Source organism: Amblyomma mixtum, chromosome 6 (assembly GCF_055824585.1).
Source record: "Amblyomma mixtum isolate Tamu chromosome 6, ASM5582458v1, whole genome shotgun sequence".
NCBI classification, from domain to species: domain Eukaryota; kingdom Metazoa; phylum Arthropoda; class Arachnida; order Ixodida; family Ixodidae; genus Amblyomma; species Amblyomma mixtum.
In genome coordinates this window covers 24,827,045-24,841,597 of record NC_143017.1, presented here as the reverse complement: position 1 = coordinate 24,841,597, position 14,553 = coordinate 24,827,045, and the positions used below count along the sequence as shown (strand labels likewise).

Here is a 14,553-nt window from a genome sequence, read left to right as displayed (position 1 = left end):
CACTAATGCTCATTTGTGTGCGTGTGAGCGCATGTGTCTCCAGCTTCGACCGGACCACAATGATCACAGGCAAGAAACAGAGCACTGTCGCAGCTTTACTGATAAAACGAGCACTTCCGACGACCCCTCTCACAAGTAGGCCAATGCACTGAGCAGTTTGCGGCGTGTCACGTCACAACGTGTCTTCTGTACTCTGGGTTTTGGGCCTCATTGCAGTACTTTACCAGGTATGTACATGACAGCGTTGCTCGCAGATCTTCGTTGACAAGGTGATCGAAAGCTGCCTGCAAAGCAACAGCAAGGCACGGTTGCATACATAATATGATTACACTGACAGTTAAGTGTTTGTAAGATATGCACAACCACAAGCATTGCTTTTTTCCCCGCTGAGTGGGACAAGATGAAGCTGGAACCAAATCAACAACACTTTGGCACCTGCATATTTACAGACAAAACTTGGGTGGCGGCCAAGATGACTTTACACCTGCCTAAGACCAGACCGGGCAGCATACACCTTTTTTTGTGAAACAGAGCCCCACTAGTCCATCTCATGACTGGAAAAGCTTCTCAATATCGTCATCAGCCTGACTACGCCCACTGCAGGGCAAAGGCCTCTCCCTTGTCTCTCCAATCCCTGTCCTATGCCAGTTGTGGCCACCGTATTTCCGCAAATTTCTTAATCTCATCCGCCCACCTAACTTTCTGCCGCCCCCTGCTGCGCTTGCCTTCTCTTGGAATCCACTCCGTTACCCTTAGGGACCAGCGGTTACCTTGCCTTTGCATTACACGCCCTGCCCAAGCCCACTTCTTCCTCTTGATTTCAACTGGGATGTGATTAACTTGCATTTGTTCTCTCACCCACTACGCCCGCTTCCGATCTCTTACGTTACTCCTATCATCTATATCTACATTATCTATATTATCTATCATCTATCTATATTATCTTCTAATGAATGCTTATATTTGAAAATGTTGCAAAATCCACAAATGCCGATTTGACAGAGTAAGACTAAAAATGATGCAGCAGCATGTTGAAAGCCACAGTGGTGCAGCTCTGAGAGGACAAGGGCTGGCAGCACTGCAGCCTATCATGGCTAGAGACTCCATGTGCCTAAAAGGGTGACATCGTGGTACACCGTGGCTGGAGGGTCACATACACATGGCATTGTGCACTGGGCCATGCCTTTGTATGTTCCGACAAGGTCGATTTGAGAGGCTACACCATCTAGGGAACTGAGAGACCCGCCCCAGCTCCGAGCAGGGATATTAGTTACCTCACAGTGCACCAGATGGCACAACCTCTCAAAGTGGCTATTCAGTTCGCCTCGACAAAAATTCAGTGTGTGGCCGACTGCAGCTTTCGGCGATTCTGGACGATGCAGGCAAGTTCGAATGTTAAATTGTTTATAGAAAAACGCAGACTATCATAAGCTAGCTTGTGGTCAGTGGTTGAGCCCAAATAGGCCAATAGTTTGCGCGGATGAATTTTTTTGCCACCCAGACCGATAAATATGATACGCGTGGTTTACTTTATGCGACACCGGTCTTCATGAAAGTTTCATTTTCACACTCAACAATTTCCTTTTTTCCTATAAGTGGCACGTCAATACCCACCGTTCATTTGCAACTCTCAAAGGGACACTACAACAACCACATCCAATTTTAGTTCTTAGTAAAAATCTATTCTATGCCCCTTTCTTGCTATGTTGACATTTATCCAGCAGTAAAATGCGCATTTACTGGTGAGGAAATTTGACTTGAAACTTCTGCCGCCACTGGATTCAAACTTGTGATGTGAAAACTGAAAAGGGCGCCACGATCGCCATTTAGAATGGAATGGCAGATTAGGCTAGCTCAGGGAATGCATGCCCAAAAGGCTGTCTGCATCACAACAGTTTGCTTGCAATGACGGCCGATGATAGGGACACCTGCATTTCATTTCTTGACGTTTTCTGGCTTGCAAAAGCTATGTTTTCAGTGAAGTGGCCACTCTGTCATTTAGTTGCATTAATCTATTATTTATTTCATACTGCAGATCATGTTACAGATCCAAGCAGAACAAATACATATTAGATATTACAGATACAAGGGCAACAACTAAAATAAAAAGAAAAACTAAAAATAAGAAAAAGGCATGCAGGATGACTATGCGCCGACATTCACCGTGTTGGAGAATTCCACTTGCTGATGGCACGCGGGAAAAAAGGAAAATTTAAAAGTGTCAGTTCTAGCAAGGTAAGTGAACCGGGATGATGGTGACGTGTGATGCGTGTGGCTAAAAACGATAAATAGGGTGCAGGATCAAGCGCCAGTTTGTTATTTATGAGCAAGGAAAGAAATTCTCGTCGAATATATTTTCTTCTTGCCTGAAGAGGTTGGCTACAGTTAGATTTCATTTGCTCAGATAGAGATTCAAACGGTGAAAATTTAGGATAATTAAATCTTGCGGCTTTTCCTTGGATTCTTTCAATTTTCTTAATATTGGTATTAGTATAAGGATCCCACACCACGCATGCATATTCAAGCTTAGGCCTGATTAGTGAGTTAAACGCGAGAAGTTTAACCTGAGGGGGGGCTTTGGACAATTTTTAAAAAACATAGTTTGCGAAAGGCGGACGAGCAGATATTTTCCACATGTAAATTCCAGGACAGATTGTTAGTTAACGTTACACCTAGGTATTTAAAACTGGAAACTTCCTGTAGCGGTGTTTGTCCGAGATGATACCTGTGGTCAAAAATATTTTTTTTACGCGTCATGAGAAGGAAGTTTGTTTTTCCTTTGTTTAAGGCCATGTCCCGTTTCTGAAGATAGGCCAACTACAATTGTCCTCGATGGCCCTTTAATACACTAGCCAATCACTACGTCTTCCAGTGACATGGATGTGGAATGGCTTTGGCATACGTGTTGCACCTATTTATGTGGAATTTTTTTTCCTTGATGTATCTACATGACATTTTTTACCATACCAGGAATAACTGCATAACTACTCTAAAAAAATTTGTTATCTCCAGAGAATAATTTTATAATATATGTGGGTGTGTTCAAATAAGAACGGTAATCGAGGTTCCATGACCATGTTTTGTTTTCAGCGGGATTTTTATATGTGATGGGCAAATGTGTCAACACAAGGGAATCGTTCGTAGCTTTGCAAGAAACGCTGCAGCTTTTTTTGGAAAAAAATTGTATATCAAGCCAAGTGGAAAACGTCGATTTTGCAAAATCTCTGCAGAAAGTAGACATTTGGTGGAACCTAATTATTTTCTCAGTAATTGTATGCAAACTTTCTTGTTGGAGCAGTGCAAAAATATTTTTTGGTGCCTATAATCTTTCAGTAAAAAAAAATCGCAAATATTTCTGAAAGTAAGACATTCCAATGAGGGCAGTTTTTAGGAAAATAATGAACAAGAAGGAAGAAGAACCTCAGGCTGAAATTTTTTCTCGGTATTAATCGTTCTTTACTGTCGCCGGACAAAATTTGTACTTCACCTCTATGATTTTCTTCAAAATTGTCCTGGGGCACCTTTAGTACCTGATAATTCTAGATCAAGAAAAATGTGTTGCATTACTGTGATGTGCACACTTGACTGTCAAGGGGTTTTTTGGAACGCGGCGTGTCGATAGTGGTGCGTAGGACGGCGGAGCGCCGTACGTGCCAGCCCCGCGTTGCGCGTGTGCGCGAGGCAGGCACGAGGAGCGTAGAGCTACGTGTCAGCAAACCGAGGTGTTGAGGAAGACACCGCAGCACAAGTCTGGTGGTTCAAGCGTGGAAGTGGCAGCTGTCGGACGTTGGGTTCGAGCTGCCAGTGACTTCCCTTGGATCCCCGACGCAAGACCATTAAGCCTCATTCAAGCGTGGAGGTGACAGCAGCCAGACTTTGGGTCTGTGCTGCCATGGACCTCCCTGAATCAACGACGCAGGCCTACTGCATCCATTTCGAGGTCGGAAGAGGCAGCAGCCAAGGCTTCCTTGGATAGGCTGCACAAGCCTACAGTGTTTGCGGAGCGCCGTCGACAGGACCCGGCTACAGTTTTCCTGCTGCAGCTGCCCAGTTCTTGGGGGCGACTGACAGGAGTTCGTCAGCGTCTCCCGTGTCCATCTCCGTTCCTCATCTCCTGGCTCTCTACCTCCGCCTCCCTGAACGCTACGGCAGCGACGCATCGCATCGCAACTCGCCAACTTGCGTCTGTGCTACCTGCAAGGCATTCCCGCACCACCTGGGACACTTTGTAGCGGGGAACTCTCTCCTTTTTATCTGTTGTGTTTTACGCGTGTCTAGTGTGTGTTTTTCTAGGTGTTTTCGCTTCTTCTATTGGCTCCCTTTCCTTTAAAATATAAACACGGCTTCGTTTTGTTTTGTTTCATTTCTTTGTTCCTTTCTTCGAACCTGCACGCAAAAGCGTTCCCCTTCACCAGCCGGGGACGCGTCACCCCGATTCGCGACAATTACATTGTTTTCAGCTATAAAATTAAAGGCCAAACACAGACAGTATTTCGTTCAGTTAGCATTACTGGATATTTTGTGTTAAAAAGAGAAACGGTCATGAATCCGACTTCAAACAATGGCAAAGTCTCAGAAAATACCTCGTAAACATCGTTTTGCTTGTCGGCCCAGTTTTAATCATGTTCAACGTTAATGTAATTTCTGTATTTATCGTAATCTCTCCAGTCTCGCTAATGTCAGCAAAGACAAATATTCTGTCCTTTCGAACTTGAATCTTTTAGTGTTATTTTATTCTTTAGCTATCGCAAGTATTGTTAAGTCATTATATTTCTTTATTTACTGTCTTTTACTGAATTTTATACGACCACTGATTTCCAACAAATTATTTTCGCACAACTTTTTCAAATGAAAATATCACTACCTTCAGGTGAAAATTATCTTTTAACTGGGCACTTAATTTAGGCTGAGGTACAAGCCGGAGTAAGTTCAATTACTCCATGTACTTTCCTTACACAGGACCGTGGTAGTGCGCATTAGCCTAATAACACACTCATCTCTTCCATAATAGCTTTTTAGGGTTATGATGGTCCTGTATGCAAAGTCTGTTGACAAAATGTATCCCGCACTGAGTGATTTCAATTTCAATCTCTTAGATAATGCGCGAACTTCTCCAAATAAAAGCTTTTTTAGGTGCATGACTCCGTTTCCATAAACTGTATTACCAGATAAAGGGGAACCGTTTATGTTGCTACCCCCTTAAGGAGTGGCCCCGTAGACAGTGAATTAGTACAGAACTGATTCCACTCAAAACAGTGGTGCAGGCCATGTAAACATTGCTTAAATTAGATTGAACATCTTTATAATCATTACATGTGGTTATCATGTACTTTCTCGGCTCTTTTGCATCCTGTTCCAAAAGTCTGTAAGCTGGTTGGACATTATGATGCAGCGTGAAACACGTGGACAAGACGAGCACACGACACAGAGCTGTAAGCTAACTATGCCGAAGGTGCTGAATGCTAATATCACTTTGCTTTTCTTTGAGTGCTCCTATGAAGCCACTGGCTCTTTCTAAGCTTTTATTTCCAATCGAGATCAAAGTGCGTAGTGTTTGTTAACAAGCCCACCATCGGCATTGCACGCATTTTTGCTGTGCCTTGTTGCCAGAAACATGAGCGTGGTTGTATGATATTTTTTGTGTGTGAGTTCATGGAACTAATATTTGCTCTCACAGCAACTGGGAGTCCCATCATTGGCAGAAGTTGCCTTGGCACATATATACACACGCTGTGTTGATGCAAGTTGTGCCTTGGTTTTGACAGAGCCAGCCATGCATGTCAAGCAGTCCGTTGGAAATAATGGCGAATCCCCACATCCAGCTTTTTTAAGATGGAAATGCATGTGAAGGATGGTAACTAAGTTTGTTTTCTTTTTTCCCAACGGCACTTTTTGACTGCATTTGGAAACCCAACTATTTAGTACTAGACAAAGCAAAAATGCAACTATGTACTTACAGGGAGTAATCCGGTGGCTTTCCTTGAAAGTTATTTCAATAGCAATAAAGAAGTCTCAGCTATTTAACTATCTAATTTGACTCCGAAGTTGCCGTTTGGTTTCCGTGCTCACTACAAAATTAATTTTTTTTTTCTGGTGAATGTTACCTCATTTCGGCAACGACTGTCCTTACTGAAGGTGTAGGTGGCACTAGATTGCCAGCATGTCCACAGAATCTTCTTGTTTCTGGGATAAAGCGGCTTTCCTAACTTGTTTTGGAGTATCAGAAGCAGAAAGTAAGACTATACCATTTTAAACACCTTTAGATTGATTAAACAAACTATCATTGATCTAAATGCCAAGCAAGTTTGAGGTAAGCGTTTTATAAATCTGATTCCAAGCCAAACTGCCCTGAAATACTTTTGAAGTAGGGCAAAATTCTCAATCGCATTAGCCAGGCTTGTAGGAGCCATGTGTTCCTGTGTTCGACTTATTAAAAAATGCTTACAAGCAAAATTATGCTTTCAAGGCATTTTCTAAGACTCTGCCATAGTGCTAACTAAAACGCAACTACATGTGCTCTGTTCGAAGTCGGATTTGTGACCGCTGCTCTTTTTAACACACAATACCCAGTAATGATAACTGAACGAAACACCTACTGAAAAAAATTATTAAATTACCAAGAGTGTTACCCTTTGTAAAAAGTAATCGATGTAAATTACAAAATTCGAAGATAATGTAATTATTAACAAGAAATCAATTACTAGTAACATGTTACGCAAAACTCTGGTACCTATTGAATAACGAATTATTTTCTACTCCTGCTTTAAGCTTACACAATGCTCAAAAAGCTTTTGCTTCCAATGCTTAAAACTGCCATGAAGTGAGCATTTCTTAATGCATAAAGCTGTCTTTAATCGAACTCTCTTTGAAGGTTTCTTTTGCAGGTCAAGGAAGTTCACTTCAAGCTTGGGATGAACTTTGTTCATTGTACTGCTTATTACTCTCCTCAAGATTCTAGCTCAACATAACCTACAGCAAGAAAAAATTGTACAAATACTACTAATGTATTGCCTCAAGAGTTTCAGAACAGAACTACAGTTGTTAATGAATGTAGACACTGGTGAGGCCACCCCTTGCAAGCTATCCGACAGTTTCGCATCACATGCTGCAGTACAGCCTACATATGAAACTGCATCAGTTAGCAGTATTTTCGTGAACCAAAAAGCTCACCGCTTCACTGAGTATAACTTGATGTTAAACTGTTTCTAAAGCACTGTGTTACACAAAACGCACTCCTGTTTGAGCTTGGTTTAGAAAACAACAATACCAGGGTGGATCACAAATGCTTGTTCTACTGCTCTTTTGCAAAAGATGTTTACTGTGTACATGAAGTTGTCCAAAGGTAGCCGCTGATGTGACAGGACATCGCCAAAGTAGTGCTTTTGGATTCTCAAAGTGGCTATTGTTGAAACAAGACACGAGACATCACTTGAGGATGTAGTTTTGGTATTGCTTCTTTGCTGCGTCAGTTTGTGCGAATTTGCCAACATACGGGCAAGTGATTTTGGCTTGCAAATCTTTCCCAGCGACGTATTCAAGAGCAGCCTGAAAGCAGAGATTGCTTGCCTCAGTGTTTGGCAAAGGGAATCCCATGGCTATAAAATGCATGTGGGCAGAACACACAAGTTGATGCACAGAGCAACAGTCGAAGTCATCCTCTGATTTCTATTGTGCTTTGGGATACTGCATCATATAAGAAGCTATATCACATTGCCTTAACTTGTCAGTTCTCAGTATGTGCTACAAATGGTGTGGAGCTTTAGGTTGTGACAGAATTATAACCGCTGGCAAGTGTCCTCACATTCAGCAGCATTCCTGAAACAGCTGCTTTATGTAAGCATATATTTACACTTGAGATAAAAAAAAAAGCTGGCTTGTGGGGCACTTCTTATCTATGAGGGGTATAAACTCTAGCAATTTAATTTGTGCACTCTGCTGAGGTTCACTGCATTTCTGTGAACTGATATCCGATGAGACAGCTGCCACATTCCTCTAATTTTTGAAGTAGTTTTGCAAAAGCCATGTTCCCTAGTATGGACCTTCAACTCGGCCTAAAGCTTCGGAAGAGCTAAAAACAGATGCCCTTGTCAGATACCACATACATGACAACTGCATTATCGCTTCTATTTTATGAAGACAAAATCTTCCTGCATCCTAAAATTGCAACTGGAAATCACAGGAGAGCTTTCCATGCCTCCACCTGGTTACCTTGTCAAAAACTGATCAGACTTTTGTAATGAGAGCTTAGTCTTTTAAATGGGTGTTCTAATGCATCGGCCAAATAAGTGACAAGCTTCTCGCTGTTGAACCCAACATTACTAGCAACTTTGATTTAGGTGTGTATTCTTTTGCATATATATTCAAATCCATAGGAGTCACAAGATGTCCTCACCACTTTTTGCAGCCATAGACCAACTGCACAGAACAAATAGATGAATTTACTGAAATGAAGCTGTAAAATTTTTTGCCTGGGGAGCACCAAAACTTGAAAAGTATGTTTCAGCTTTCTTTGGGAAACCACATGTTCATCCTGGTCTGATGTGGATGTAGCTGCTAACATGGGAATGTGTTTCCAAGGCATTTGGTCACTCCCAAGCCAGAGCCTCTAGGAGGCTATGCTAGAGCACACCAGCGGATAGTGGCTAACCTTGATGCATCACCTTGCAACATCTTTGTGCAAACACGGCAACAGCACAGTGTAAAGTGGGCACTGTTCAGGGTATTAACCCCCAGTGTTTCTTTGCAGGTCACGCACATGACTTATGAGTGCACTGCGCTTCAGTATGACTTATGCATAGGCCACAACAATTCACCACACTTTTTAGCTCGCACACATCATGTACCTCTGGCCATATATTAAGCAACCTTAACAGGTGACCCATTCTAAGAAAACTACAGTCGTAACTTTATTTTAACGACTTACTGCAGCAATCAGGAAAAAACACAAGGGCACAACCCTCAGCAACGTTCATAAACTTTCACAAATAGCCCCTGGTCAACACATGTACAAGCCTCCTTCACCCTTTGATTAAATAAAGTTGGCGATGTGCCGGTTTTACAATGCATTGTCATAACACAACAAAGCACACTGATGACCAAGTTGGTATGACATACAAGGGCAAATCAGGAAGCCTTTGCCCCTATTATTTTCAGGCAAAATAAGGTACATGCAGGTAATTACAAATATACACACTATGCTATGCACCTTACACTATTATTCCACATAGTCCATACGTCGCTTCCGACATTTGTCTCATCGCAGCACTAAATTTGTGATGCCCCGTGGTAGAATTCATCTGGATGACTGTGGAACCAGGAATTTCTTCAGCGGACCGAAAAAGCGGAAATCACTAGGGGCGAGGTACGGACTGTAGGGTGGGTGGTCCAGACTCTCCCAGTGAAATGACTGGAGCTTGTCAGCTGTTCTGATAGCCACATGTGGCCTGCATTGTTGTGGAGGATAACTGCATTGTCCACATCGAGAATCCCTCGATGTTATCGCCTGATGGCATCCAGCAGACATGACAGTGGAACAATAACCGACGGCAATGACGGTTGCACACTGTGGCATGAAATCCCAGAAGATGGTTAGCATCACTTTCCCAACAGATGGCACTGAACGGAATTTTTTTGTCATAGGCGAACCCGGATGTTTCCACACCATGCTCTGCTGCTTCGATTCCGGCATGAAATGCAGTATCCCCGTTTCATCACCAGTAACAATGCTGTCCAGGAAATTTTCACCCTCCTGGGCATATTGTTGCAGATGATTCAATGAAGCAATCATTCGCTTGCCTTTCGCTTGCCATCATGTCATCCAGCTGCTTAGGCGCCCACTGACATGAAACCTCCCGGTACACCAAGGACACTCCCATATGAAATGTCAAGCTCCCGGGAAATGCCCTTGAGGTGTACATGCCAATCTGCTTTCACCATTGCATCCATGCGGGAAATGTTGTCTTCAGTCAGCGATGCACGTGGCCTCCCCAAATACTCATTGTCATGCAAGTCTTCACGGCCTTTGGCAAACTCACAAAACCACCATCTCACACTTCTCGAAGCGAGACAACTTTCCCAATATGTGCGCTGCATTTTCCTGTGAATTTCGTTCGGCGTTCGTCCCTCGCTCCATAGAAAACGGATCACACTTCATTGCTCGTACGCCACAGACGTGTAAAGCACAACTGCCATCTTCAACAACTGACAGCAGTGCCGTGCCGCGGAGCTACCAGCAGACAAGGCCGGGCCGGTCCAAGAAAGGTTCCCCACTGGGAATGAATATGCTGACTTCGCATTTACAGTCGTAATTTGGCTACAAAAGGAAAGGGGCAAAGACTTTCTGATTCTCCTTCGTAATAAGGCTAATAAGGCATTGTCATAAAGTGTTTTGCCGAACTGTGACATAAAACAAGCCAACAGTCACTGAAACCAATGCTAGTTTTCTCTAAATGCTTTTTATTTATGATTTTGCTACTCAGAGATGGAAATTGACTGCAGAATCATTTTAGACGAGAAGCAGTTTCACAGAAAGCATGAAAAAGGTCAACTACATGTCACTGCTGGGATCCAAAGCGATGACTCCCGTATGCTGTGTTCTATACCAACTCGGTAAGAGTTCACCAGCGTCACTACCGGCCAGAGTGGTGAATGTGGTACACCCTGTTATACCAATGTGCCGCTATACTTGTTATACCCTGTTATACTGAAACTGGAACGCAAAATTTGGCTGAACAGGGAATGCAGCAAAAGTGCGAGAACCCTTCTGTGCTACTACTAATATGACATCAAGGCTGACCCATGCTACGCATTGAGAAGAAAGTACAGGATTAGTAGCTCGTTAGGATCAATAATAACAATAACATTTTATTATTAATTTTTTATGGGTGGCCCAGGCATGCACGGGCATATACCAAAGAAGCCAAGAGTCGCTGTAACCAAAGAACAAATTATACTGCAGTTCACTGTACTCCCATGCATGTCGACTAGTTCGTTTCTGCCTTTTTACATGGTCCGCCAGTGCCTACGCATGTATCCTGCATGAAATGCGAAGACAGACTTTATCACCAGGCATACCTTGGCTAGATGCTTAGCAATGCCTTTTCCTCGTAGAGACTCGGGCACTTCTGTGTGAACCAAATCAAGGGTTTTGGGATCAATCACTTCATACTGCAAGACAGCTTTGTCTGAAACATGAAAATGAAACCATTCAAGTTGTATAAGGTCGCCTACAAGAAAGGGAAGGGTCAGCGCTGAAACAACCAGCAGCAACCACGCACAAAACCAAACTCGCAGATGATGTGCAGAAATGAAACTATTTTTCGCAGCTTCGAAAGTATGCATACAGAACTGAGTGTTATGCACCTTTGCCGAATTTAATGAAGAACTCCCGGTTCGCTTTGTCATGTTCCACCTGGAAAGGCTCTTGGGACATATTTCGTATGCATGCCATTGAAGGCGATGCTCTCAGCGAACTGTAGAAAGGGTATCTTGCAAAAAGTCGTACAGCATTACCCACAGCAGAACTGCTCATTGTAGCACAAGCGACAACACTTTGCACTTGGCTTGGCTTGGCTAACAACGTAATACTGTTTCCACAGTTTCTACACCGTTGTCTCGGCGCAAGCTTTCCTTTTGCATTTGAATTATAGTATTGTAACTTGAATCAATGGTGCTTAAATTTATTTATTGACAAAAGTTGCTCGTGTACGTGAAACAACGTGTGTCGTCTGCTACTGCCATTTTTATGCCAGCATTTGGTGAGCTTGCTGCGATGCTTCTCTAGTTCGTTGAATTGTTTTGAAACTTAAATCATATTGAGAAACTCCGTGACTTCAACTACAATCCCGGAAGTGGGGATATTACCACTTCATTGTGTGAACAGAGGCGTACCCGCAACCACCGTGCCCGCAACCGATCGTTGTGCTCGCATATCCCCTGTACACCCAGTACCACTGTTTTTATTTTCTTCTTGCAGGCTCCGGCTTTTGCTGCTATGAGATACATGTTCGACGCGGTACATCTACCTTGGTACCCCAAGGTGGTTTCGCTGGCGGGAAGGAACCATGCGATCGTGCGAGACCATTAACTCTATGTGCGAGACCTTTCCCAACGGCACTGTATCTCTAACTTCGATCCATGACTTCCTGAGTATCACTGAAGGCCTACTAAAGTGTACTACTAAACTCGTTTACTAATATTAGTAATAAACGTACGCGCTGCCAAGTGCTTTACAATGAATGTGCAACAACATGTTTTCTTGCCAGCCTACGCCAGCCCAATGGTGCGCGACATCAATTCGCGCTCAACGCAAACAAGGAGCACGAGTCTGCGCAAAAAGCATGCAAACTTCAGTAGTTCCTGTTACTCCTGTAGGAGCTGTTAAAGTTCGCTTTGTTGGCGACGATGATGTCATCGAACACATATACAACATTTCAGACGCAAGCAAGAAAAAGAAGAACGGTAAAACTTCCACGAGCGCCTGCATGATTCCTTAGTGATGTGTGAGCGCTGCTCGCGCTGTGCTTGCAGAGGCAATTAGAAACTAAATTGCTTTCGCGGCCAGGATCTTGGGCAGTTTTTGCCTTTTTCTTTTCATGCTCATGCTTTGTCCTCAACGCAGGCGCGATCAACGTGCTGTAATAGCGTAGAACCTTTTCCGATTTCGCCGGGAGAAACTTTTGCTTTAATAAATTAGCCACTACCAAACGATAGGTAGCTGCAGCGCCGTCATGCGTTCTCCATGCAGCTGCGGTAACAATTGTTGGTAGTCGATGCTATGCTTACATTGCCCTTTTCAGTTAAAGGAGCTGTGCCAGAACCGTCTTTGGCCGAGAACCTGCTACCTGTTGCTGGTGTGGAAGAAGACGAGACGCCAGTTCCCGTCGGTAGGTTTGGACGATGTTTTGTGGGCTCAAACTTTACGAAAAAAGGAGACACATGACACGTGCCAACTGGTCTATTGGAACAACAACAAAAACTATCAGTAATAAATTCAAGCTCACATAGGAAACAAAATTTCAATCTTCGAAGATAGCCTATTTCTTTCTTTGACAGTGGGAGAGATGGCTTTCTGTCACTATTTCCACACGAGGCATGTGGAATGCTTCGATCACCTCCCTTGTGTGCTATTGCGAGTGCTGAAACGAGATTTGTGTTTCAGGCTGGCAATTACTGCATTTGTGGTAGCGTTCGCCTACCCCGGAAGAGGTGTCATTATGCTTTTTGAGATTGACGTTCAAGCACTGCCTAGTCAGGCCAATTTATATGAGTCCACTGTTGAAGAAAGAAATAGGCTATCTTCGGAGGTTCTAATTTCGTTTTCTTTGTGAGCTTGAATTGATAACTGATAGTTTTTGTTTTTGTTGTATCATATTTAAGTATCGGTTTCCTTTCCAATAAATTGGTTGTAAGGACAGCCTATGTCCTGTGTGTTCTTACTTCATCTTCATAAAGTTTGCACCCACAAAGCACCATGGTCAGCTTCCAGCTCGCCAAGTTTTCTATTCTGTTATAACGAGGTTATCTGCCCGCTTATTACTCTAACAGATGCATACATTGTTTAAGGTCTCCGTGCCAACAGCGACACACTAACCGGACGCGAAGTCTTTAACCTGACGTGTACACCTAAGGCAAAGCATGGTGAGTAATTTAATGGTGGTAATTTATTTACCAATTAAATTTTCTTGTGTCCATATTTATGTCCTTTATGCCCTTAGTGGTCAAAGCGACTTCGAAGACACCAAGCAGAGACCAAAGAAAAAGTTCATCTAGCACACCTCGTCGGACTGCTGCCACAAAATCGCCTTACACGCTTCGAAAGAAGATCAAGCAAAGTGAGTTGTCGGCAGAATTCAAATGCGTGCAGCCCTCGTATTAATTAGCGTATGACTGAACCTTTCATGTGGATGCCCACGAAGAATTATCAAAGATGAAAGAGGAAAATGATGCATCTTCTGGGGAGTCGGACAGTGAGAAATCGTCTGAAGATGATGTGGATGAAGAGTCCGGTGACGTAAGTTAAGGCCTTCTTTGTTTCATAGTTGACCTGATCAAAACTGTGTTACTGCCTGTAAGCAGTCACTTTCATTTGGTAGTAAAGGTCATACTGCATGTATAAAGGTATAAGTGCATAGATCGTGCTTAGAATGTTTGTCATTTGCCAGTGTGTTTTTAAGTATACAACAGCTGCATCTTACCAGTACTCACCTATGGGGCAGAAACATGGAGACTAACAAAGACGGTTCAGCTTACGTTAAGGACAACGCAGCGAGCCATGGAAAGAAAAATGATAGGTGTAACCTTAAGAGATCAGAAGCGGGCGAAGTGGGTGAGGGAACAAACGCGGGCTAATGACATTCTTGTTGAAATAAAGAGGAAGAAATGGGCTAGGGCAGGGTATGTAATGCGAAGACAAGATAACCGCTGGTCCTTAAGGGTAACGGAGTGGATCCCAAGAGAAGGCAAACGTAGCAGGGAGCGGCAGAAAGTCACGTGGGCAGATGAGATTAACATGCTGACTTACTGCTCTCCTAGGATGAGATTAAGAAGTTTGTG

General features: G+C 43.3%; 2 protein-coding genes across 3 annotated transcripts in view; one reads left to right on the top strand and one right to left on the bottom strand.

Moving 5' to 3' along the window:
• Positions 1-74: 74 nt before the first annotated feature.
• LOC149338439 (protein NATD1) lies at positions 75-11,542 on the bottom strand. Of its 2 annotated transcripts, none has more exons than XM_089547663.1 (3): positions 11,362-11,542; positions 11,074-11,183; positions 75-284 (listed from the first exon to the last, which is right to left on the bottom strand). In XM_089547663.1, the coding sequence occupies exons 1-3, from the start codon at positions 11,528-11,530 to the stop codon at positions 168-170; spliced, it is 396 nt and encodes a 131-aa protein (XP_089403789.1). In that variant the 5' UTR covers positions 11,531-11,542; the 3' UTR covers positions 75-167. The 2 variants fall into 2 exon arrangements, with proteins under 2 accessions (XP_089403789.1, XP_089403786.1); XM_089547660.1 differs by lacking the exon at positions 75-284 and adding an exon at positions 5,615-7,545.
• A 763-nt stretch (positions 11,543-12,305) lies between these two features.
• Orc2 (origin recognition complex subunit 2) overlaps positions 12,306-14,553 on the top strand; it is a 33,669-nt gene continuing 31,421 nt past the window's right edge. The window contains exons 1-5 of the mRNA XM_089550325.1: positions 12,306-12,459; positions 12,798-12,884; positions 13,564-13,638; positions 13,716-13,832; positions 13,917-14,011. Of these exons, the coding sequence (XP_089406451.1) occupies positions 12,339-12,459; positions 12,798-12,884; positions 13,564-13,638; positions 13,716-13,832; positions 13,917-14,011 (495 nt within the window). The 5' untranslated portion in view covers positions 12,306-12,338. The remainder of the gene's footprint in view (positions 12,460-12,797; positions 12,885-13,563; positions 13,639-13,715; positions 13,833-13,916; positions 14,012-14,553) is intronic.